Source organism: Equus przewalskii, chromosome 1, assembly GCF_037783145.1.
Source record: "Equus przewalskii isolate Varuska chromosome 1, EquPr2, whole genome shotgun sequence".
NCBI classification, from domain to species: Eukaryota; Metazoa; Chordata; class Mammalia; order Perissodactyla; family Equidae; genus Equus; species Equus przewalskii.
Genome location: NC_091831.1, coordinates 85,985,172 through 86,005,835, shown reverse-complemented (window position 1 = coordinate 86,005,835; position 20,664 = coordinate 85,985,172). Strand labels below are relative to the sequence as shown.

General features: G+C 54.8%; 1 protein-coding gene across 2 annotated transcripts; it reads left to right on the top strand.

The window, feature by feature from the left end:
* The first annotated feature begins 1,812 nt into the window (after positions 1–1,812).
* Positions 1,813–12,386, top strand: RGR (retinal G protein coupled receptor). Of its 2 annotated transcripts, XM_008519077.2 has the most exons (7): positions 1,813–1,927; positions 3,579–3,735; positions 4,860–4,981; positions 7,595–7,748; positions 9,131–9,248; positions 11,216–11,329; positions 11,782–12,386. In XM_008519077.2, exons 1-7 carry the CDS (start codon positions 1,849–1,851, stop codon positions 11,911–11,913), a joined length of 876 nt encoding a protein of 291 aa, XP_008517299.1. In that variant the 5' UTR covers positions 1,813–1,848; the 3' UTR covers positions 11,914–12,386. The 2 variants fall into 2 exon arrangements, with proteins under 2 accessions (XP_008517299.1, XP_070472555.1); XM_070616454.1 differs by lacking the exon at positions 11,216–11,329 and having other exon boundaries at positions 1,818–1,927; positions 11,782–12,045.
* Positions 12,387–20,664: the final 8,278 nt, after the last annotated feature.

Here is a 20,664-nt window from a genome sequence, read left to right as displayed (position 1 = left end):
GACACAACTGTTGGAGTGGAGCTCTTCTGGGCATTCCCACCAACGCCGAAGGCACGAGGGGTCTGCGTGAGAGCAGAGAGCGCCCTCTCCTCTGTCCTCATACTCCGAGGCAGGTCCCAGAGTGGGATCTCAGAGTCTTTAGAGAAGGACCTTCCAGTGCTCACTGATTTTTCCCTACCTCCAAACTCCTCCCACCACAGACACCACCTTACACTCATTCCTTCTTCACACTGGACCCCAAGGCTCTGCTTCTGGTTCAGCATGCTCTACCTGTCTTTTCCAGAAGGTTCCTCAGTCCCTCGCACCCATGGGCCCAGGCAGGCCTAGACCAGTGAGGAGTGACCAAGGTAGACACCTGCACACGGGAAGCGCCTAGCTCTTTGCAGGCCTGTCTTGATGATATTGGCTTCCAGGAAATGTTTGTTCCCCTGCCTTCTGCTCTTTCCAACCAGCCACTATGATTTGCTCAGTGCTTCCCACCTACGCCCTCCTCCCCAAACCAAAGCCCAGCCCTGCACTTTCCACATCCCTGCCTTCTCCTCCTTCATCCTATTGGAGATGCCTTCTCTTCTCTCTTCGGCCTCACTGAACTCTGTCCCTGATTCCCGGTCCTATCCTGCTTTCTCTTCTCCCTTGAGGTCTTTTAGGATCTTGAAGGCATTAAAAAAAACAAAAAAAACCTGACTTCTGTATTAACCAGTAATACAAGATCGAAATTGGGAAAGGGGGAAGTGGGTTACCAAGGAAGGCCTCCATGAGGACATGGGTGTCCGCTCAGCCCTGAGGGGTGCTCAGGATATAAGTGGGGACCAGCAAGAGGCAAGGCGTGGGAAACGGACATTTGCGGAATAGAATGAGCTGCCTGACCAGGAGCCCAGGGAACAGGAGACCGGGCTTTTGTTTCAGCTCCATCCATGAATCCTTGCGTGACCTCAGGCCGCTTCTTGGAGCCTCAGTTTCCTCAAGTGAAATGGAAAGGATGGTGGTGTCCAATGCCTGGAGTTGTCCGAGTCATCCTAAGATCGCTTAGCACAGCGCCTGGCCCCCAGCAAGCACTCAATAAACATGAGCTCTGTCACTGATCGTGCTCCAGCCTCTCTGTCTCAAGCCGGTACCCTGGGAGACGTTTATGCTTGTGTAGCTTACGTGCTGTGTGGTGTCAGGAAGGGCAGCCCCGGAGGCCACAGCCATGATGTAAGCTTCTAACCGAGACCTAAACAGGCCGTGGAAACAGAGGCTTCATTGCAAAGGAGGACCTGAAAAGACCCCAGTGGTGCCACCCCAGGGCACGTAGCTAGTTAGTGGCAGATTCAGAAGCAGGCCTTCAGTCTCCAGTCCCAGTCGGGGTTCTTTCAATGACAACAGATGACCTCCCAACCATCATCCTTTCCCCGTCGCTTGTGAGGACACATGTGAGCGTGTGGACACACACGTGCATGCACACAGGTGTCCAGCTTGTCAGCAGCTGCACACAGGGATGGGCCTGGCTCCTCAGTTCTCAGGCACAGCTGCAGCTCCAGTCCCTCCCTTGGTTATGCAACTCCTTACTAATTCGGCTCTCAACCGCACACCACTCGGCAGCTGGGACCTTAATCCAGCCTGATGGGGCTGCAGTGAATGAGCCAGGGCTCCATTCTGCTTTCACAAAGGCTGCACTGTCCCACTGGTGAATGGGTTCCTTCTGTTCAGGCCAAGAGCACAATTTAGGGGTGGGGGGGCAGCAAGAAGGAGCCCAAAGTATAGCTTAATCACCTGCATGTGCCAGCACGTGGAATGGCCCTTTAAAAGGGAGGGGCCTGGCTTTGGGGAGCCACAGAGAAGCTGGGCTGGCTGGGAGGAAGGCTGAGGATGGCAGAGTCCGGGTCCCTGCCCGCCGGCTTCGGGGAGCTAGAGGTGCTGGCCGTGGGGACGGTGCTGCTGGTGGAAGGTGAGCCAGGCAGGGCTTGGATGGAGCAGGAACCCAGGGGGCTCCCAGAACCCAGGCTGCAGCTGTGTAGCTGGCAATGAAAGCTCCCCCAACCCTATTCCTGTGCCTAGACCCAAGGGGACCTCTGACAGCAGCAGTTGTGGGATGCAGCCTGCAGGCTGGGAGCCGGGAGACAAGCCAGGCAAGGTGAGGGAGGGAGGGACTTCGCAAGGGAGACACCTGCCCAGGGCATGACCAAGATCCAGGGTTCAGGCCTTCTCATGGCCATTCAGCCAGGAGAAAGTTTAATCCACTCCCTGGAAATCCTGCAAGGAATCTGGTATAAGAGCAGGCCCCTGGTAGGCTCTGAAGACACACAGCTCTGCCACCTGCTCTCCGTGTGACTGTCACCAAGTCACTCGAGTTCTCTGACCCTCAATGCCCTGACATTCCAGTGAGTGGTGGTAAAGGTCAGAAGGGATCATGGGTATGAAGTGCTAGCCTAGACAGACACCGGGCATTTCAGTTCATTCACTGCCATCCTCTCCAGCCGCGCATCACTTCCACCACCCCCTGTTCCCCGGGCCCTGAGCATTTCCACACCGGGGCTACCTGGGTCCAGGAGGTACCTGCCTCAACTCAGCACCCCCAAGATGCTCACTGAGGCCAGAGCTGGGCCTGTAGACCCTGGAGCTGGGCAGGCCCAAGACTAGGTGGATGGGGAATGCAGCTCTGTTCGAAGCAGATCCAGAGAAATAACCAGCACAGGTTCTCACCCAACGAGAGCCGCCAGTGGAGAGGGAGGAGCAGCCACTAGGCTGGTCCTGGAGGCCCCGACACTGCTGTCTGGCGGCCCAGCCCCTTTCCCTCTTTTCTGCGAACCACACAATCCAGCATCTCACAGTCAGACACGCCTGGAAATTTTACCACTTGATGCTGCTCCCTTTTTCTAGAATGCTCTTCCACACACTGTCCTCCTAGTAAACACTCAGAGTTTTGACGTCAGGGTCCTTCCCCATTCGTTACTCTCGATGGGGAGGCCAAGGTTCAGAGAGCACAAGGAGTAGCTCAAGCTCGGTCCGTCCGTCTGCCCCCTGAGATGCCCCTCCGGCTCAGCTCCCTGCTGGTGTCCTGGGCAGCTCCCAGCTCCTCCTCGGGCTCCTCCTCTCTGAGGCTCCCCCTGACATTGCCCCACAGCCCTTGGAGAGGGCATTTTGGAATTTGAAAGAACTGAGTTCGAGTCCCAGCTCCACCACTTACCAGCTGTGCGCTTAGGACAAGTTAGCTAGCGTCTCTGAGCCTCAGTTTCCCAACTGTAAGTGGAGAGGACAGTACCCAGGGAAGACGGCTTGAGAGGATCCGCGTAAAGTGCTCAGCACTGTGATTGGCACGTTCCGACCTCAGGAGCTGTCTGTGCCCGTCACTGTTCTGGCAGGAGCCATGCTACGCTTCATCGGTTTTCTTCCTGGTCTGTCTGCCAGGTGGACTGGGTTGGTGAAGGGCAGGGTGCGCGTCTTACAGCTCTCGGCATCTGACAGCCAGCCCACCTCGTAGGTGTGAGCTGGGCTACACTGAGAGGGTTATGAGCATGAAGGGGGAGGTTGCTGAGGCACTGTTTCTGCCCCCGGGGGGCCTCTCCAGCCCCAATGCCAGCCCCCTCCCTTCCTTTCAGCTCTCGCCGGTCTCAGCCTCAATAGCCTGACCATCCTCTCTTTCTGCAAGACCCCGGAACTGCGGACTCCCAGCCACCTGCTGGTGCTGAGCTTGGCAGTGGCGGACAGCGGGCTCAGCCTGAATGCTCTAGTTGCAGCCACTTCCAGCCTCCTCCGGTACCAGCCCCTCCCCGGTCCCTGGGCTCCGGGGCCCCGCCTGGGGCCTGACCTCTGGGCATTGGACAGCCAGGCCAGAGGCATCCTTCCTGCCCATAGACAACAATAGGGGAGATGGTGGGCAGGCTGAGCTATGGTAGATCCGAATTCCAGGCCATCCCTGGAGGACCACAGCCGGATTCTGGAACACAGGAGCTGCTCAGAGCAGACCCACAGAGCCTGCTGGCTGCAGGAATTAAGAGTCCAGGCCCTGTGCCCAGGCTCCTGGGTCTGAATCCTGGCTTTTTTGTTTCCGCCTCTTGGCTTCTTCTGTAAATTGGGTATTATCACCTCACTCATGGTGATCGGAAGTATTGACTTGTTATTATTTGTAAATAACTCAAAACAATGCCTGGCACCTAGGAAGCCTTAAAGAAGTGTTTTTGAAAGCGAACAGAATTTTCACAAGTGTTTCAGACCTCCTGCTGTGCAATCCACAGTCTTCCACTGTGGCCCCAAGATTGTTTTCTTAAGCGGACGGAATATTCCTGTTCTGGTTTCGGGCACCACAGATGGAGGCTGGAGCCCACCCGGGTGTGGATGCCCAGGGCTGACCAGTCCATGGGGTCTGGGCCAGTGAAGGTTCCCGGCCCTGATCTCCTGCTGCCCCTGCCCAGGGTAGGGGGCAACTGAAACTTCCACCCTCCTTGGCCCATGGGGCCAAGAGTTGGGAGGCCTGGGGCCTATCCTCTTTGCCTTCATCTGCTGTGTGACCTTGGCTCCGTCACTGTTCCTCTCTGAGCCTCGATTTCTCCATCTATAGCGTAAAGGCATTGCTCTCCTCCCAGCTCAGGGGTTCCATTTCCTGTGCTGGAGGCATCTGATCAAGCAGGTGGAGAGACCCTTTGGTCCAGCCGAGGTCAGTGAAGGACCCTGAGCCTGAGAGCGTGCATGAGCTCCACCCTTCACGCCAGCGACTCGGTCTCGAAGGCCTCAGTTTCCTCATAGGAGGAGCAGATGACAAAGCCCCCTTCCGAGGAGCCAGGCCAACATTCAGGAGGGTGCTGTCCCAGCTGCCGGCCGGCAGGTGTGGGAGGAGGGCAGGGGCGGAGGGGAGGGGTCACCGGTGCCCAGTGTCTCCACAGGCGCTGGCCCTACGGCTCGGAAGGCTGCCAGGCCCATGGCTTCCAGGGCTTTGTGACGGCGCTGGCCAGCATCTGCAGCAGCGCGGCCATCGCCTGGGGACGCTATCACCACTACTGCACCCGTACGTCGTGGTCTCTGGGCTCCCAGCATGGAAGGACGTCCACGTAGGGAGGGTGATCAGGCCGCAGGTCTGCTCAGTGTGTCCCAGTCACGGGGAGTGTGGGTGGGTGTGAGGGTGCACGAGTGTGGGGTGTGAGCATTCATGAGAGGAGGGAGGGTGGGAGAGGACACCAGAGGTGTCGAGGCACGCGCTAGAAAGGCTGCCTGTGCCTTCGCTGCAGTCTCAGGCAAGTCAGGGGTCCTCTCTGAATCCTAGTCTCTTCCTCTGCAAGATGATCTTTATAACCAACCTCACAGTTTTATTTTGAAAATCAGATGAAATCGCGGATAGAGAAAATGCCCTTGAAGACAGGCACTTTGGGAGGCAGAGAGGTGGTGTGTGTGTGTGTGTGTGTGTGTGTGTGTGTAGCTGGGCATGTGTCCCTGTACTTCACACTTCCACGGGGTTTAATGAACACTAGCTCTCGATTTCCCAAGCTGTGTTGTCAAACGCCACCTTCTTAATTGGCCATATCAGTGTACTACCTGCTCTGTTATTAACTTGATTTTTTTTCTTAAAAGGGACTCATTTTTAAACATTTAAATGCCTGCTTTAGTCCCCTTTTAAAAGTATCTGTGAAATCTCAACTTTAACATTTTTATAATTTTAATCTGCATTAAAATAAAAAACATGTTCACTCATAGACCCTCTAGAATCCCACTCACACCAGAGGCTTTGGGGAGCCGCGCCTCAGCTAACCCTCACAGCAAACCCCCAGCTTGCAGACTGGGAAGCAGAGGCTCAGAGAAGGAGCTTGCCCAGGGTCGCACAGCTCGTAGGGGCAGAGCTGGGGTTGGGCATGGCCTGGCTGCCTGCAGAAGCGGTCTTGCCCTTTGCCTCCTGGGTGCCGAGTCCCAAGCTGTGAATTTGCCTGGCACAGAGGATGCTGTGGGGTCATAGCCAGCAGGGCCTCAAGCCCTGAGCATCGCCCCTCGGGAATGCAGATCTACCCTAGCCGCAGACACACACAGCCCCGTGCCCTCGGCAAAGTCACACGCCTCCCTCCAGGCCAGAAGCTCGCTTCTGCTCTTATCCTGTCCCAACTCCTATCCTGCCCCCTTGACCTGGGAGTCCTCTCCCACCACTCCTCTTCCAGCTCTGCCTCAAAGCCCCCTCAGACCATCACACACTCATGTGCACACACACACACACGCACTCTCACATGTGCACACACACACACACCCCCCTTCTCAGACACCAATGGGCTTCTCTACCTTAATACGGAGCAGCTAAGCGCTGTTCCAGGGGCCTCTGGATGAAGGCCCTTTCTGTGTTTCAGTGCCCAGCAGAGGGATGTGAAAACAGGGAAGGTTAAGGAGGGGTCTGAGCTCATCACTCCATTACTGGGTGACCTCGGGCGTGCCACCTTGGTCATCCGTTTCCAAAGCTGAAAAGGCTGACACGACACCTGGGTCGAGGTGGATATTAACTACTGTGCCCACAGCTAGGGGGCTATCTTAGTCTGCTGGAGCCACTGTAACAAAAATACTGCAGCCTGGGCAGCTCGAACAACAGGAGAGTATTTCTCCCAGTTCTGGAGGCTGGAAGGCTGAGCTCACGTGCCGGGTTCTGGGGCGGGCCCTTTTCCTGGCTTGCAGATGGTTGCCTTCTCGCTGTGTCGTCACATGAAGGAGAGAGAGCGCATCTCTCATGTCCCTTCTTATGAGGGCACTAATCCCATCACGGGGGCTCCACCTACATGACTTAATTACCTCCCAAAGGCCCCACCCCCAAATACCATTGCACGGGGATGAAGGCTTCAACATATAAATCTGGGGGGACATAAACATTCAATCCATAGCAGGACACATCCAAGCAAATGCCATCTGGGGCTGCATCAATGGAAGCAAAGTGTCAGGATGAAGGGGGTAGAGACCTGCTCTTCTCTGCTGATGGCACCCCACCTGGAGTCCTGGCCTCTGCCCCAGGGTCTCATCCACAAAGGACCATGACAAATAACCCATCGACAGAGGAGGCCCCTGGGATAGGTCTTCTGAAGCCGGGTCCGGGAGGAGGCGCTGGCTGAGAAGGGCTGGATGAGGCTGTGAGGGGCAGAGTGAGGGAGAGTGGAGAGGTCATCAGTGGACCGCTTACGCCAGAAGATGCCACCTGGACCCAGCCTCTGCCACTAGCACTGAGGTGAGGCCCTGACTCCCAAGCTCAGAGTTCTCTGAGGGGCACCTTGGAAGCAGAGACGGTGGTCCGCTTCTGAGCAAGAGTTAAGGACAGCAGTAAGTCAGACCTGACTCCCTCCGCCATGATCCTCACCTGAGCTTCTGCTTCTTCCCCAACTTAGCTTTGCCACCCCCTGCTTCCCTCTGTCCCCTGAAGGGGATGGTATGGAGTGTCTGCTAGGAGACCCTTGCCATCCATTATCTCTTCCGTCCTTCATAACCATCCTCTGTGGAGGAGAGGACTGAGGTCAGAGAAACTCTTCTCTTGCCCGAGGCACTAAGCCGTTAAGCATCAGAGCTGGAGGTTTAGGGACATGCTGGGTGACCCTGCAGTCCATTCTTTTTCACTCGGCCAAGCTCTGTCTTCCTCTCAGCCACCCTCCTCCTCTGTCCCACGCAGGCAGCCGACTGGCGTGGAACACGGCCGTCTTCTTGGTGTTCTTCGTGTGGCTGTCTTCTACCTTCTGGGCGGCCCTGCCCCTCTTGGGCTGGGGCCACTATGACTATGAGCCGCTGGGGACGTGCTGCACCCTGGACTATTCCAAGGGGGACAGGTGAGGTGGGAGGAGCAGCTTCCAGCCTCCTTTCTATGGGAACCTTGGCTTTGAGCTCTTGTGACAACTGTGTCACGGCTGAAAATCCAAATGGGGAAGTGTCAACCCTTGTTGGACAATCTCAAGTCCTTAGTGGTGATACCCACTTGTAAGTTAACAGTGGGATGGGGAAAGCCCAAGACAAGCCAAGTGATGGCAATATTATGCAAATCGGGGCATAGAATTGGGCCTAAGATGGGGCATTATCCAGTGAGCCATTAGTCACTGAGCTCCACGACCCCTTTGCGGTCTTCAGCACAGTCAGCTGTCCCAGCTCTGACTTCATCATTTTCTAGAAGGAGCCATGTCCCTAGTTGGACAGATTCAAAGAATGTGAAGGTCTTTGCATTGGGAGGGACCTCCTCGGCATGGAGTTCACCTCTCCAGATTCCTTGAGCGTCTGCTGTGAGCCAATCCTTGGGTCACACCCTAGAGAGACAGGATTGAGTGCATGATGGCCCCCACCATCACAGAGCACGTGTCTAGCACTGCCCCGTCCACGAGGCTCTGGAGAGACCAGGGCAGAGGGAGACCCTTTAGAGCCTGCCTTGGGTGGGGGGTAGTCACCTGGTCCAGCCTCCCTCTTGCTTCCGCCAGAGCCAGGTTGCATTCATTTGTTCCACATGTTTACTCATGTCTACCGATGACAGGCTTCCCAGGGAATCCACTTGAGATTCCCTGGTCTTGTCCAGTGTCCATCCAGGGCCCTCTCTGCAGGTATTTCCCCAGCCGCTGTCCAGTCCTTCTGGCAGTCCTTCCTCCTACCCCTCCTTAGTGGACAGTACCAGGGTGACGCGGTCCCCCCTTCACGGAACAGGAATCTCCTCCCTGTGACTCTCACCTGCTCCTGGTCAGGCCTCCGCCTCCCCATGACCATTACCTGGAACCCCAGGCTCTTCTGTGGTCCCTTCAATGATTTCTTCAGTGACACAGTGTCGAGTCTCTTCCTCAGGCCCTTTCGAATCCCCGTGCCTAGAACACTCCTTGAATGATCTTTCCTCTTGCTCCACTGACATCTCCTCCATTCGGTAAACATGTTTCTCAAGCTAAGCTGTGCTGTTTTCCACGCTAGGGGCACAGGCAGAGAGCAGGCTGAGCATGAACCAAGGAGGCCTCTCCCTCGTCTCTGCCCCCGGGCTCCTGCAGGCAGGTTCTAGGAGGACCGAGTCGCTCCCTGGCTCCCAAGGGAGTTCAGCGGGGACCCATGAGCGGCCACACTCTGAGCAGTTGTCTGATAGGAGCACTTCCCGCATCTGACCATCCAGAGCAAAGTCTGATGGGCCTTCGAGGGCCGCTGATGACCCCCGAAAGATGATCCTGACCCCCTACCCCTCTGCCTGCAGGAACTTCACCAGCTTCCTCCTCACCATGGCCTTTTTCAACCTCCTCCTGCCCCTCCTCATCACACTCACATCCTACCGGCTCATGGAGCAGAAGCTCGGGAAGACCGGCCAGCTCCAGGTAAGGACCCACGCCCAGAGCAGATGAGCTCTCCCTGTCCCCATGAGGGACACCAGGGAACATGAATGATGTCACAGATGATCCAACGATCAGGAGAAAATCCAGCTTCCATGGAGCATGGGGTGTTAGGGACGGAACAGACACTCCCAATTGCTGGGCATCACCAAGACCCGGGAGGAAGGGTCAGGACGCTCAGATTTACCCAGACCCCGCAGCCCGGGAGAGCCAGGGCCCCCTGCAGGCCACCATGCACGCTTCCCGAGGATTTGAGGGTTGCACGAAATCACGTTTTTTAAATGTTGCTTTTAAATTGCTTCGAGATGTTTCATTGAGTTGCAGGCACGGGCAGTGATCCACAACGTGAAACCACAACTGCAACCACATCTGTCCAAGAGAAACAATGCTTCAAAATGAGCCCCCGGCCATTTCTGAACTTCTGCATTAATATTACCTTGTCACCATTTTCTTTTAACTTTGTCACCCGGACAGTCTCTAGCAGATGAGTCATAATGAGCGTCAGAGATTCAAAAATTGTATAAATATTACGTTCTGTGCATTATGCCATTACATCCTTGCAACCGATCTCTGAGGAAGAAAGGTTTTATGTTATCCCTGAGTCACAGACCAGAAAATTGCGGCTGAAAGGGGTTGGCTGTGCAACACACCAAAAGCCACACATCTAGTAACAGCCCACTCGGATCCAAACCCGGGTCGGGCCCTTCACCACCCAAGTAGTTCATCATAACGCCCGAAAGAAACACTCTCTTTGTTGAGACACTTAATCTGCCACTTTTTTTTTTTCTTCTGAGAATTGGAAAAGGACTAAACAAATCGATTTAAGCTGGAGCGCCAGGTTCCTCTGAGTCCCATACAGAGGGCGATGCTGTCTGTGCGCGACCAGATCGTGTCCCCCGCTCCCGGCTGGGTGCTCGCCTGCTCGCCACCGCCTCCCGGGTGTCCTCCGCGCTGCCTGGCCTGGGTGCTCCAAGTCGCCTCATTTATCAGAGGCTCAATCAGCCAGAGACACGGCTGCCACACGGATTTTCCCCGTTTTCCGGGTTGACTTTAAACCATCAGGTGGGCAGCATCAGCAGAGGTCGCTGCGCGCTCCCGGGGACCACGGCTGCGAGCTGAGCGGTTTCCGGAGGAGGTGGCAGTCTCTCCGCGTAGGGGTCAGCTCTCCTCCGGCCTCAGCTCCGACGGGAGGGGCCTCCCACCTGTGCTAAGCATCTTTTTTTTTTTTTTTGATTGAGGGACAATTCAAGAGAAAAAATATCTCCCGGTCAGTATATTTTAAAATCCAAAATTCCAGGAAAAAATGTACCCTCGTCCCAACTTGTCACCTTCTTTGTTATAGGGAGGCGTGGCCAATGAGAACACAGGCGCTGATTTTTAGGGTCAGAACTTTAACATCCGAGTGTATAGGGGGAGCAGGAACCTGCAGCTTCCGGCCCGAAATTAGATCCCGAGGCGTGCGCCCCCGGTGGCCCCAGGTGGCACCACAGGCCGGCGCCCCGGTTGTATGTCCCAGGGCGGAAAGTGGCCCCCATGAACCCACGACAGGCTGTCCCCCAGGTGGCTGCAGCTGCTGATGACCAGCTGGGTCAGGGACAGAGGTGTGAGGGCAGCTCAGCCACGGGACCCTCATGCACACGGCCACACCCACGGAACCCAGGGTTTCTCAAAAGGAGCCCCGACCAGGAAGCTCAATAGCTCATTATCGGCCCCCAATCCCCCGCCTCCACGCAACTCAGGAATTATCGGGCCACTTTACAGACAAGGCAACTGAGGTCATGTAGCTTAAATGAGAGGCTTAGGGTCACGCATCTTAAACAGAAGAGAGATTCATCTGGTCCCAAGTTCCTCCGCAGGCTCAGCATCTTCCTGCAGCCCTGCGGAGTGCCGGCCTGGTCCGCGGGCCACCTGGAGCAAGTGGATGCCTCCCTCCCGTGCCCATTTCTCCCCAGGTGAACACCACGCTGCCAGCCAGGACCCTGCTGCTCTGCTGGGGCCCCTATGCCCTCCTGTATCTGTATGCGACCGTCGCAGATGCCACCTCCATCTCCCCCAAGCTTCGGATGGTACAGACCCTCTAGTACCCAAAGCTAGACCCCTCTCCATCTTTGTGCCTCTGTTCTGCCCCATCTCTCTTTCTGGCTTTTGGCCTCCACGATAGGCTCTCTCTTTCTCTTTTCCTTTGAACATTCGTAACACTCCATATTTGCTGGTCCCCCGGGCCACACAGGGCGGCAGCTTGGCATTGCCTAGGCCTCATGTGAGATGACAGAGACGGACAGCCAGATGGTGAACAGTACACTCTGGGGCCAGGGGCTGAGACTGGTGCCCGGGGAGGAGGGCGTTTCTGTGCATCATCTGCCACCTGGTTAGAGGCAGCTCAGAGGCTGCAGAACCAAGCGAAGGACAAGTGACTGGTGGCTGCAGGGAGGGGTGGGGGAGGCAGGGTGACCAGTTGGGACCAGGGAGAGGAGCAGAGGCTCTGAAGCTTGTCTTCTGCACTTCCCTATCACAACAGGTACCGGCCCTCGTCGCCAAGACGGTGCCCACGATCAACGCCGTCAACTACGCCCTCGGCAGTGAGATGCTCCACAGGGGGATCTGGCAGTGCCTCTCGCCCCAGAAAAGTGAGCGGGACCGAGCCCAGTGACATCTTCCTGGGGCTGCTCAGACCCAGGCCCATCCCTCCACCCCGGATGGAACCCCACACCAGGAGGCTGCCCCGGGAGTCCTGCCCCGCAGCCTCCGAAGCCAAGCTCCAGACCCTCATCACCATCTCCAATGGCCCTGGTGAGCCTGGCCCCAGGCTGGACACTGGATTCAGAGAGAAACCAGGCTGCACGGAAGGAGCGGGGACGTTGGAGCAGACGCGCCTGAGTGTTGGTCCTAGACCTCCACAGAGGCTGAGAGATCTTGGAAAGTCACTCTCTCTGACCCCCAACATAAGGAGAGGAATATGGGCTGTTGTGGGTCTTGCACAAGATATTGTGCACTCGCCACGCACATAGAAGCCGTTCATTAAAACAGAGCTGTTAGGACTCGGGGTCTGACATAGGAAGGGGTGAAAGCCCCAGGTTGGCTTGTTCAAACGCCGCTTATTAAATCGTGATCTGGTGCCAGTGACCCGCTCTGCCCGTGCATCTGTTTCCCAGCCTGTGAGATGCGATGACAGTCATGGCGACTTGACCGCGCAGAAAGGACTGGAAATAACTTAGCCACCAGCACCCACCAGTCAAAGACAGCTAGCTGCATGTTGCTGAGTTGCCAACATTAAAAAATTAGGACAATTTATTTAAAACTCCTGATATCCACAGATGAGGCCCCGCCGGCCTGCCCCCCTCGATGGGGACAGTTTGTGAGCTCAGGGTGGCTTGCCATTTGCCCAGGGCGTGTCCTCTCTCATCAGCTGCAGCCCATGTGTTCCTGCAGAGCCCGTGGGCATCTGGTTTGTGACAGTGATGCTGGGGTCCCCAACCCTGCATGTACATCTGCACCTCCCTCAGCGTCAGCACTTTGGGGACAAAGTGTGGCAGATGCACAGACCTGGGTGGGACCCGTTGCCCTAGAGGGAAATGGAGATGGTTGGCAGGGTGACCAAAAGGTCCACCGAAGGTCTGAGGATGGAAGGGAAGCTGCCCCAGGCGCCGAGGAGGCGGGAAGGACAAAAGCTTGGTTCCATGGAGGTGATGGGGGGCAGAGACGAGTCCCAGGGGGTAGGGAGTCGGGGGTCATGAGTACAGCTTCTGGGACCCCTGTACACCAGAACCTGCCTCTCGGTTTTGCAGATGCAGAAAATCAGGCCACGGGAACTGATATGTCACAAGAAGTCTACACAAAGCAGAGGCCCATCAGTTATTTTGCAAAACCAGGTGCACTGGGGAGGGGAGGCAGCCTTCGCACAGTGCTGTCTCCTAGACTGTGCCCGTAGACAAGATGACACCCGGCTTCACTCCACGCCCACACGGGACCTTGTCTTGGGCCCTGGAATGGAGGCCAGGCTCACACACAGGCTGAGTGGGTGACCAGGAAAGCAATGGGGTCCGGGGCCCAGAGATGCTGACCCTGCTCCCATAGCCCATGATCTTTAAATTGTCGTTATTGGGTACCCACCACTCACTCCACCAACAGAAACACTTAGTCCCTAATGAGGGACGAGGGAACACGGTGAGAAGAGAAGAGGATGATCCCCAGGCTCAGAGAGAGAAGGGGTGGAAGATGAGAGGAGGCTGGAGACCCCCAGCAAGGGTGGCCAGTGTCCCCAAACAGATCATGCCCCTCCTGTGCTCAGAGGAGAGATGGGGAGGAAGGCAGGTTGGCTGGCGCCGTCAAGGACACCGTTAGCTCAAGCCCTGCATCCCCAAGTCTGTCTGGAGGAGGGGAAGGTGGGCTCAGCATCGCCCTGCTGGGCTGGAGCAGCACCCCGGCGGGGGTGGGGCGGATGGCCAGGGTCCTGCCTGGAGCCATTGTGTGGAAGCCCCAAGTCTACCCACACCCTACGTCTTACTCACAGATGGGTTTAGGGAGTCTCATCACCCTTGGGCTTCTCTGCCATGTCCCCAAACCCTTTCAGGGTCTGGAGTCCCCTGTGGACCCTGTGCAGACCTCTCCTCTGCCCTCCTTCCCACCAACACTCCAGCACCCACCGTGCCCTCCTTGGAGCAGCGCAGCCACCACTGGGGGCCCCAGGGGCAATCTGAGGCGTCATCCCTGGATGGAACGCAGCCAGCACCTGACAGAAGCAGGAGCACAGTCCCAGGACCCAGAACCGCCCCTGCCTGGCTGTGCTCCACGTGCCCCGGCGGATGCACAGCCCTCATGCTGTGTCTGCTGATCTCCTGCAATGAACATGTGTCACTTTGACAGTCAAGAAATACATGTGAGGAGGGGCCTGCCCGGTGGCGCAGCGGTTAAGTTCTCGCTCCGCTTTGGCGGTCTGAGGGTCACCTGTTTGGGTCCAGGCACGGACCTATGCACCACTTGTTAAGCCATGCTGTGGCAGGCACCTAAGGTATAAAGTAGAGGAAGATAGGCACAGATGCCAGCTCAGCGCCAGTCTTCCTCAAAAAAAAAAAGTGTGAGGAAAGAAAATACTTCTGCCTCCTTAGAGGGGTTGTTTCCTGGCTCCTTCTGTTTCTCTGATTTGGGCAACAGTCTCTCCCCACCACCCTCACTTCTGCCCCCCAGGCTCTCAGTGAGCAACCTCTCGCCCTTTCTTGGGCACCCCAGGTCTCTCCCCTCCATTCACTCATGTGGCCCTAACGCCACCTAGTGGGGATGGTGCCCTGCTCCCCACACACAGACACAATGCGCTTTGAGGGACATGCCAGGAAAGAACAGAGAAATCAGCAGGGACTGCTTGAGATTCCTCCGGCCCCGCGGGCTCAGGGCATCTTCCCCGAGGCCTCGGCCTCAGGCTCCCGGTGCTCCAGGCCCTTGGCCTCAGCCCTACCATGTCACCAAAGGATCAGGAATGGATTAGGAAGAGGCCGCCAGGAGGTGGTCCAACAGCCAGAGCCAGGCAAGCGCCAGGAGCCGGACAAGGCTAGCCCAAGCCATGGCTTCCTCCATGGGGAGTCAGCATCCACTTACCCCCACCACCCGCTCTGTGATGGAGCTCTTGTTCATTCAGTATCCGTCGTGTCAGACACTGCGCCGATGGGACACAGGGCTGAGATCCTTCCCACGTCCCTCAGGAAGTCCACGGCCTCTTTGTCCCTTCCTGGCACTGGCGAGTATAAACAGATGCGAATGCGGTGAAGAAGTCAAAAGCAGAGATCAGGGTCTGGCTGCATCCCCAGTAAGCGGAATCAGGAGTGATAATCAGAGGGATCAAGATTACCCAGAAGTTTCCTCCAGAATCTCTGCAAGCCTTTGCCTCAGAACTAACCCCTTTTTCCTCCTTCTCGATAAATTGAACGTGCCCTCTGAGCTTCTCTGTGGACTCAGTTTAATCGTGAGTGTCAACAGAATTGTCCCCCCATGACTTTCAATGCATGCTGCATTTCGGCCCCATTCTGGATTTTTTTTTTTGAGTTTCTGTGGTTTGATTTGTGACCTAAATGCCACCATTATGCTTTGACTGCAGCCTGTGGAGGAGGAGGGTCCAGTTCATGCCCTCATGTGTCGTGACCAGGCTGTGGCCCTGCCACCCTCTCCTGGGGGCCCTGGTGGGTCATGAGCCCTCTCTGGTCCATCTTCTCCATGTGTGGGGCTCTGGCAGGGCAGAAGGCTTTCAAACTCTATCAGGAGTCTAAGTCTTTCTCAAGCAAGATGTCTGTTATGGATTGAATGTTTGCATCCCCTCAAAATTCCTGTGTTGAAACCCTAACTCCCAAAGTGACTGCATTTGCAGATAGAGCCTCTCCCGAAGTGATTAAGATTCAATGAGGTCTTGAGAGTGGGGCCCTGAGCTGATCACATTAGTGTCCTTATAAGAAGGGACCCCAGGGTGTTCTCTCTCCTCTTTCGCCGGCTTATACACACAAGGAAAGGCCGTGTGAGGACACAGGGAGAAGGTGGCCCCCTGTGAGCTGAGGGCAGAGGTCTCCCTGGATACCAGCCCTGGTGCAACCTTGATCTCAGATTTCTGCCTCCAGAATAGGAGACAATAAACTTCTGTTGTTTGAGCCACCCAGCCTGTGGTATTTTGTTACAGCAGCCTTAGCAGACCAATACAATGTTACGCCAAAGCTGACCGTTTAGAACGTGACAGCAGAGAGGATGGAGAGCCCAGCTGGTACCACTGCCAGCACCCTCCCCCACCAGGGTACGCAGTATGCCTTCTGCAGAACCCCAGGATTGTATGAAGCCCAATTGAAAATGCACAAGATTTGTTTTCCAAGATCACCTACCATTCTAAGATCCACTGATTTCAGAGTTTATTTAAGATCTTTAGCAAAGCAATATAAGGAGAGTAGAATTCTATCTCCCATCCCACCCCGTCCTCGTGCTGGGAACAATGGCTCTGCCTATTGACAAAGGGACCTGAATTAAAGTCATAAATACTAGCACATTGTCTCTGAGCTAAAGGAATGGGCAGTCCCCGGCCTCCTTCCCAAGGTCCCCACTGGACCATTTTCCTGGGGAGAGAGGGACCGTGTGCCTGACTGAGCAGCAAAAAAAGGAAATACAAATTCATTATAGCCTAAACCATCTCTATATTCGCTCTTAAGAGTAAGAGGATTTTGCAAGTTTTCCACATAGGGAAATAAGTTCCACGGCAAGGTAGTAGGCCTAATTTATTTGTATCTTTCTCCTAGTGACAAAATTGATAGTGTTTCTGCTATTTTCCCAGTTAGAAACACATCTAGTTCAATTTTATCTAATGTAAGCTCACTCTCCCTCCCACCAAACTGCCTATGGTATTATTTTGCCTATCTCAATAAATATCATTACTATCTGTCCTGTCGTATAAGCTAAATGAAGAGAAAAGGAGGGAAAAAAGCAAAGAACTGATGGCAGGTTGGGATGGCGCAGTACTGGCTTCTACCACCAGGTGGCAGTGCTAACTCAATGATAAATCTATGCTGGGCATCCAGCCCTGGAGGTGCCTTTCTGAATAGCCTGGGAGTTCCCTGGCAAGCACATGTGGGTATCGATTCCTGCAGGATCTCAAACTTTCTTTTCTGCTCTTGGTACAGAAGCATGATGTCTAGCATCTTCTACCCCAAATGATGATGTGATTCCACATCTCTCCCTGAAGGGAACAGAATTGTGTGCCCATTGGCCAGAGGACACGCAGCTGGCCCTATAGAGTCCCCCTTTTCTCTGCCTACAGAACAGTCAGTGAACGTCCAGCCGGATGTAAACCCCCAAAGTCCTCCTGAGCAGAGGATTTGGTTAGGAGGGCCGGGGCTGGGTTTTGCCTGTAATTGTGAGAATTTGGGGCAGTCCCTGAATTTTTCTGACTTGGGTCGTTCCTCTGGAAAGTGGGGTGATGGCCCCTTGTGCTGCTATTACATGTGGGAGCACACTGCAGACCACGGGGTGCAGGACAGGGGGGCAGCCCTCGTCCGGTGCCCGGAGAAGCAGCTGAGCCCCAGGAGATGTGCAGGGAGTGGCGTGTGACGATGGTAATGGTTCTACAGTAGTGAGAGCTGGAAAAGCCCTGGATGAAGGCCAACATCGTAATCCCTGAGTCTTCCCTCCCTCTTGGTTGAGGTAACTTGCCACTGCTCTCTTAAGCTGTTCCCTGGCCCAGACACCACACACCTGTTCTCCTCTCCGCCATTCAGCTGCGATCACAATGGCTCCATTGTCTTCCTGCAAAGCGTGCTCGGCCAGCTGCCCTTCCCTCCACAGCTGTCGACATACATGTCCTTCTGTCCTCTAGGTGAGAGGCAGTAAGGAGCCTCTAGGTTTGGGTATTGGAAAGACCTGGGCGTGAATCCGGAATCTGCCACTGATTGAATATGTGAGCAAGTTTCTTATCTCAGAATTTGTCCCACTCCCACCGAAATGGACTCACCAGGGTGGCATATTTTAAAGCACATGGCACACAATGGGTGTTCAATAAATATTAGATTCACTCCTTCGGGGACATTGTGGGCTATTCTGTGCTACCCCCTGATTTTTCTTATTAGTCACTCAAGAGAAGGGTGTATGGGGGAATTATGATGCTTGAGTGACAAGTATATGCAACATGCGTCACATCCACTACCTCATTTATTCCCCACAACATCCTCAAGAGCATAGTTCTCAAACTTGTCTGCACATTTGAGTCATCTGGGGCCTCGCGCTTCAAAATGGTCCCTAGACCAGAAGCATTGGTCTCACCTGGGTGCTGGTTAGAAATGCTGACTCTCAGGCCTCCTGCCATCCTCCGTCCAAATGCCCTGTTGACAACCCCCCAGGCACTCTGTGCGCCCGCCCTACAGCTGGAGAAGCACAGTGAGCCTTTACAGACTGACACTGTCTGGGTCCCCCCACTGAGGCCCTGATGTCATTGGGCTGAAGGGCTGGCTGGGTGGAGCTTTTAAAGCTGCTAGGAGACAGCAGCCAGGACTAAGAACCACCGATCTGGGGGGCGGGGCGTGGTATGGACACTTCCATTTTCTGAATAGTGATTTTGCTAAGATTTACCGTGCATCATCCCTGAGGCCATCTCTTTGCTGTTTCATATAGATATATTATATATATGTACACACTCACATACGCATAAACATTTCTTTCTAGAAGTCCATTTCTTTTCTCCTCACCCCTATCTTGTCCTATGGCTTGCCCTCCACTTTCTCTTACTAGTTCCCCAAAGTCCATAGATCATAGACCAGCGGGAGGGCCCCAGCCCAGGTCTTCGTTTGATCACGGTGATATCATTTACAAAGGTCTCCGAAGTGGTGGAGAGACCAAGGCCGGAAGAGATTGGACATCCCGCTGAGGGTCAGACAGTCTGCGGGGAAGCCTGGCTCCTGGCTCGGGGCGCAGAGATTTTCGGGGCTCAGCGCGGGCAGGCACGTGCAGGGTAGAGAGCCCGGCTGCTCAACCGTGCTCACGGATTCCCTGGACCTTGTCAGGTGCGGGCTTGGCTCCGTAGGTCTAGGGTGGGGCCGAGATGCTGCATTTGTAACGAGCTCCCCAGCGAAGCGGGGGCTGCCGGGGCTATTTGGCCAGATCGGTGCACCACGATCCACGATCCCAGTGGCCTGGCCTTCCCCTCCCAGCAACTGACGGCGGTGTCATTTAGTCTCTCACCCGCCGGAGGATTCAGACCCATGTTTTCAGGTGTGTCCTGGAGCTTGCGGATCCCTGACCTGCATGCGGCCTCACCCGCCACTGGGTGGCGCTCTGGGAACACCCCCTGAAGGATTTCAGCTTGCTGAGCGGCTCCGGCGCGTTCGTTGACAAATATTGACGGAGCCTAATTATGTGAGACAGTTTAAACCACAGTCAAGGTCCACATGAGCAGCGTACCTTCTAGTGACAATAAACAAGCACGTGTACAGAATGCATCGTTACGAATTGTGATGAGCCCTTGGAGATGAACATGGCTAAGATGGGAAGTGACTGGAGAGGTGCCCAGGAAAGAAATCTCTGAGGAGCTGATCATTGAGCCCAGAATAAGGAGTGCAGTGAGAGCAGGGAAAAGCATGCCAGGCCAGGGACCAGCCAGTGGGGAAGGGCTTGGCTCCTCAAGGATGTAAAGATTCTTCTGGAGCAGGTGGAGTCGAGGAGAAGGGAGAGAAGATGCAGGGGCATGTCCAGCTTGGCTGCCGGAGGCGGGGGGGATGGAGAAGAGGGATTAAGTCTTATTTTAAGAGCAAATAAAAGCTTTTGAAAGGTTTTAATCGGGAAAGTAACCAGATCTGATTTCCACTCTTACCTGATCTCTCTGGTTGCAGTGTGGAGACTGTGCTGGAAGGGCCAACAGTGGAGGTCAGGAGATGAAATGGCACACTGTTAACTATCTTCAGAAAATAAGAACAACTTACAGACTTACACAAGTGAAAAGTGTGACAGAGGTAGGCTTCAGGCAAGGTTGGATCAGGGCTCTAGCCTTCTTTTCCTATGACTCTCAGTCCCGCCCCATCTCTCCCCCACCTCTATGTGTCCATTTATCCTTATGCTGACTTCATACCTGGTTGCAAGAGGGCTCCATTGGCATGGAGGAGGAGCAAGCATCATTTCCAACAACCATAAAACCAAAGCTTGATTTTTAATTCATTGAGCCATCTCTGAACAAATCCCTGCTGCCAGGAGAATGGAGCAGATAGTTGGCTTTATCCCCACTACGCCTCCACTGCCAGTGAACTGATTAGCTTACATGGGAGTTACTGGAAACAATCACTTGGGTAGGAGGTGAGATTATCTTAATTGGCTTGGATCAATTAAGGTATGGGTGTGGTCAGCCTTACCCAGATGGCATAGGTGGGGGAGAACAGCATGGATGTTGAGGAGAAGTTTGCAATTTCTATCATGTGAACTATATGAGGTCTGAAGGCATGGGAGGACACATGGGTGATACCTGGGTGTTTGAAGGTGCCATATGCTAAGATGGGGAAGACAAACAGGCTTGGAGGGGAATAAATACAGATGCCTCTTAGGTTCTCAAGCTTCTGAGTCCAGTGAGCGTTTGGAAATATGAGCAGGAACTAAAGGAAGTTGTCCCGGGTGGAGTCGCCCACACCACATGGCATCCAGTAAGTGTGGGACAGAGTGACGAACTTCCCGCCACTGCACAATCTCTCCTTGACAGCTCAGGAATCAGCAGGAGGAGAGGGGAGGCCTAGGATTCTGACGGGAGGTTTGGGGCTAGCGATTCTCCAAACCAAACAAAGCCAAGAGCAGCTGTATTCCGCTACTAAGGGAATAAATGAAGGATGTTGGTGAACATGTGGATGGAAGAAAATGGAATTAAAATTTTTTTCTGTCTTTTATTTCTGTGATCCTTAGAACAACCAAAGGA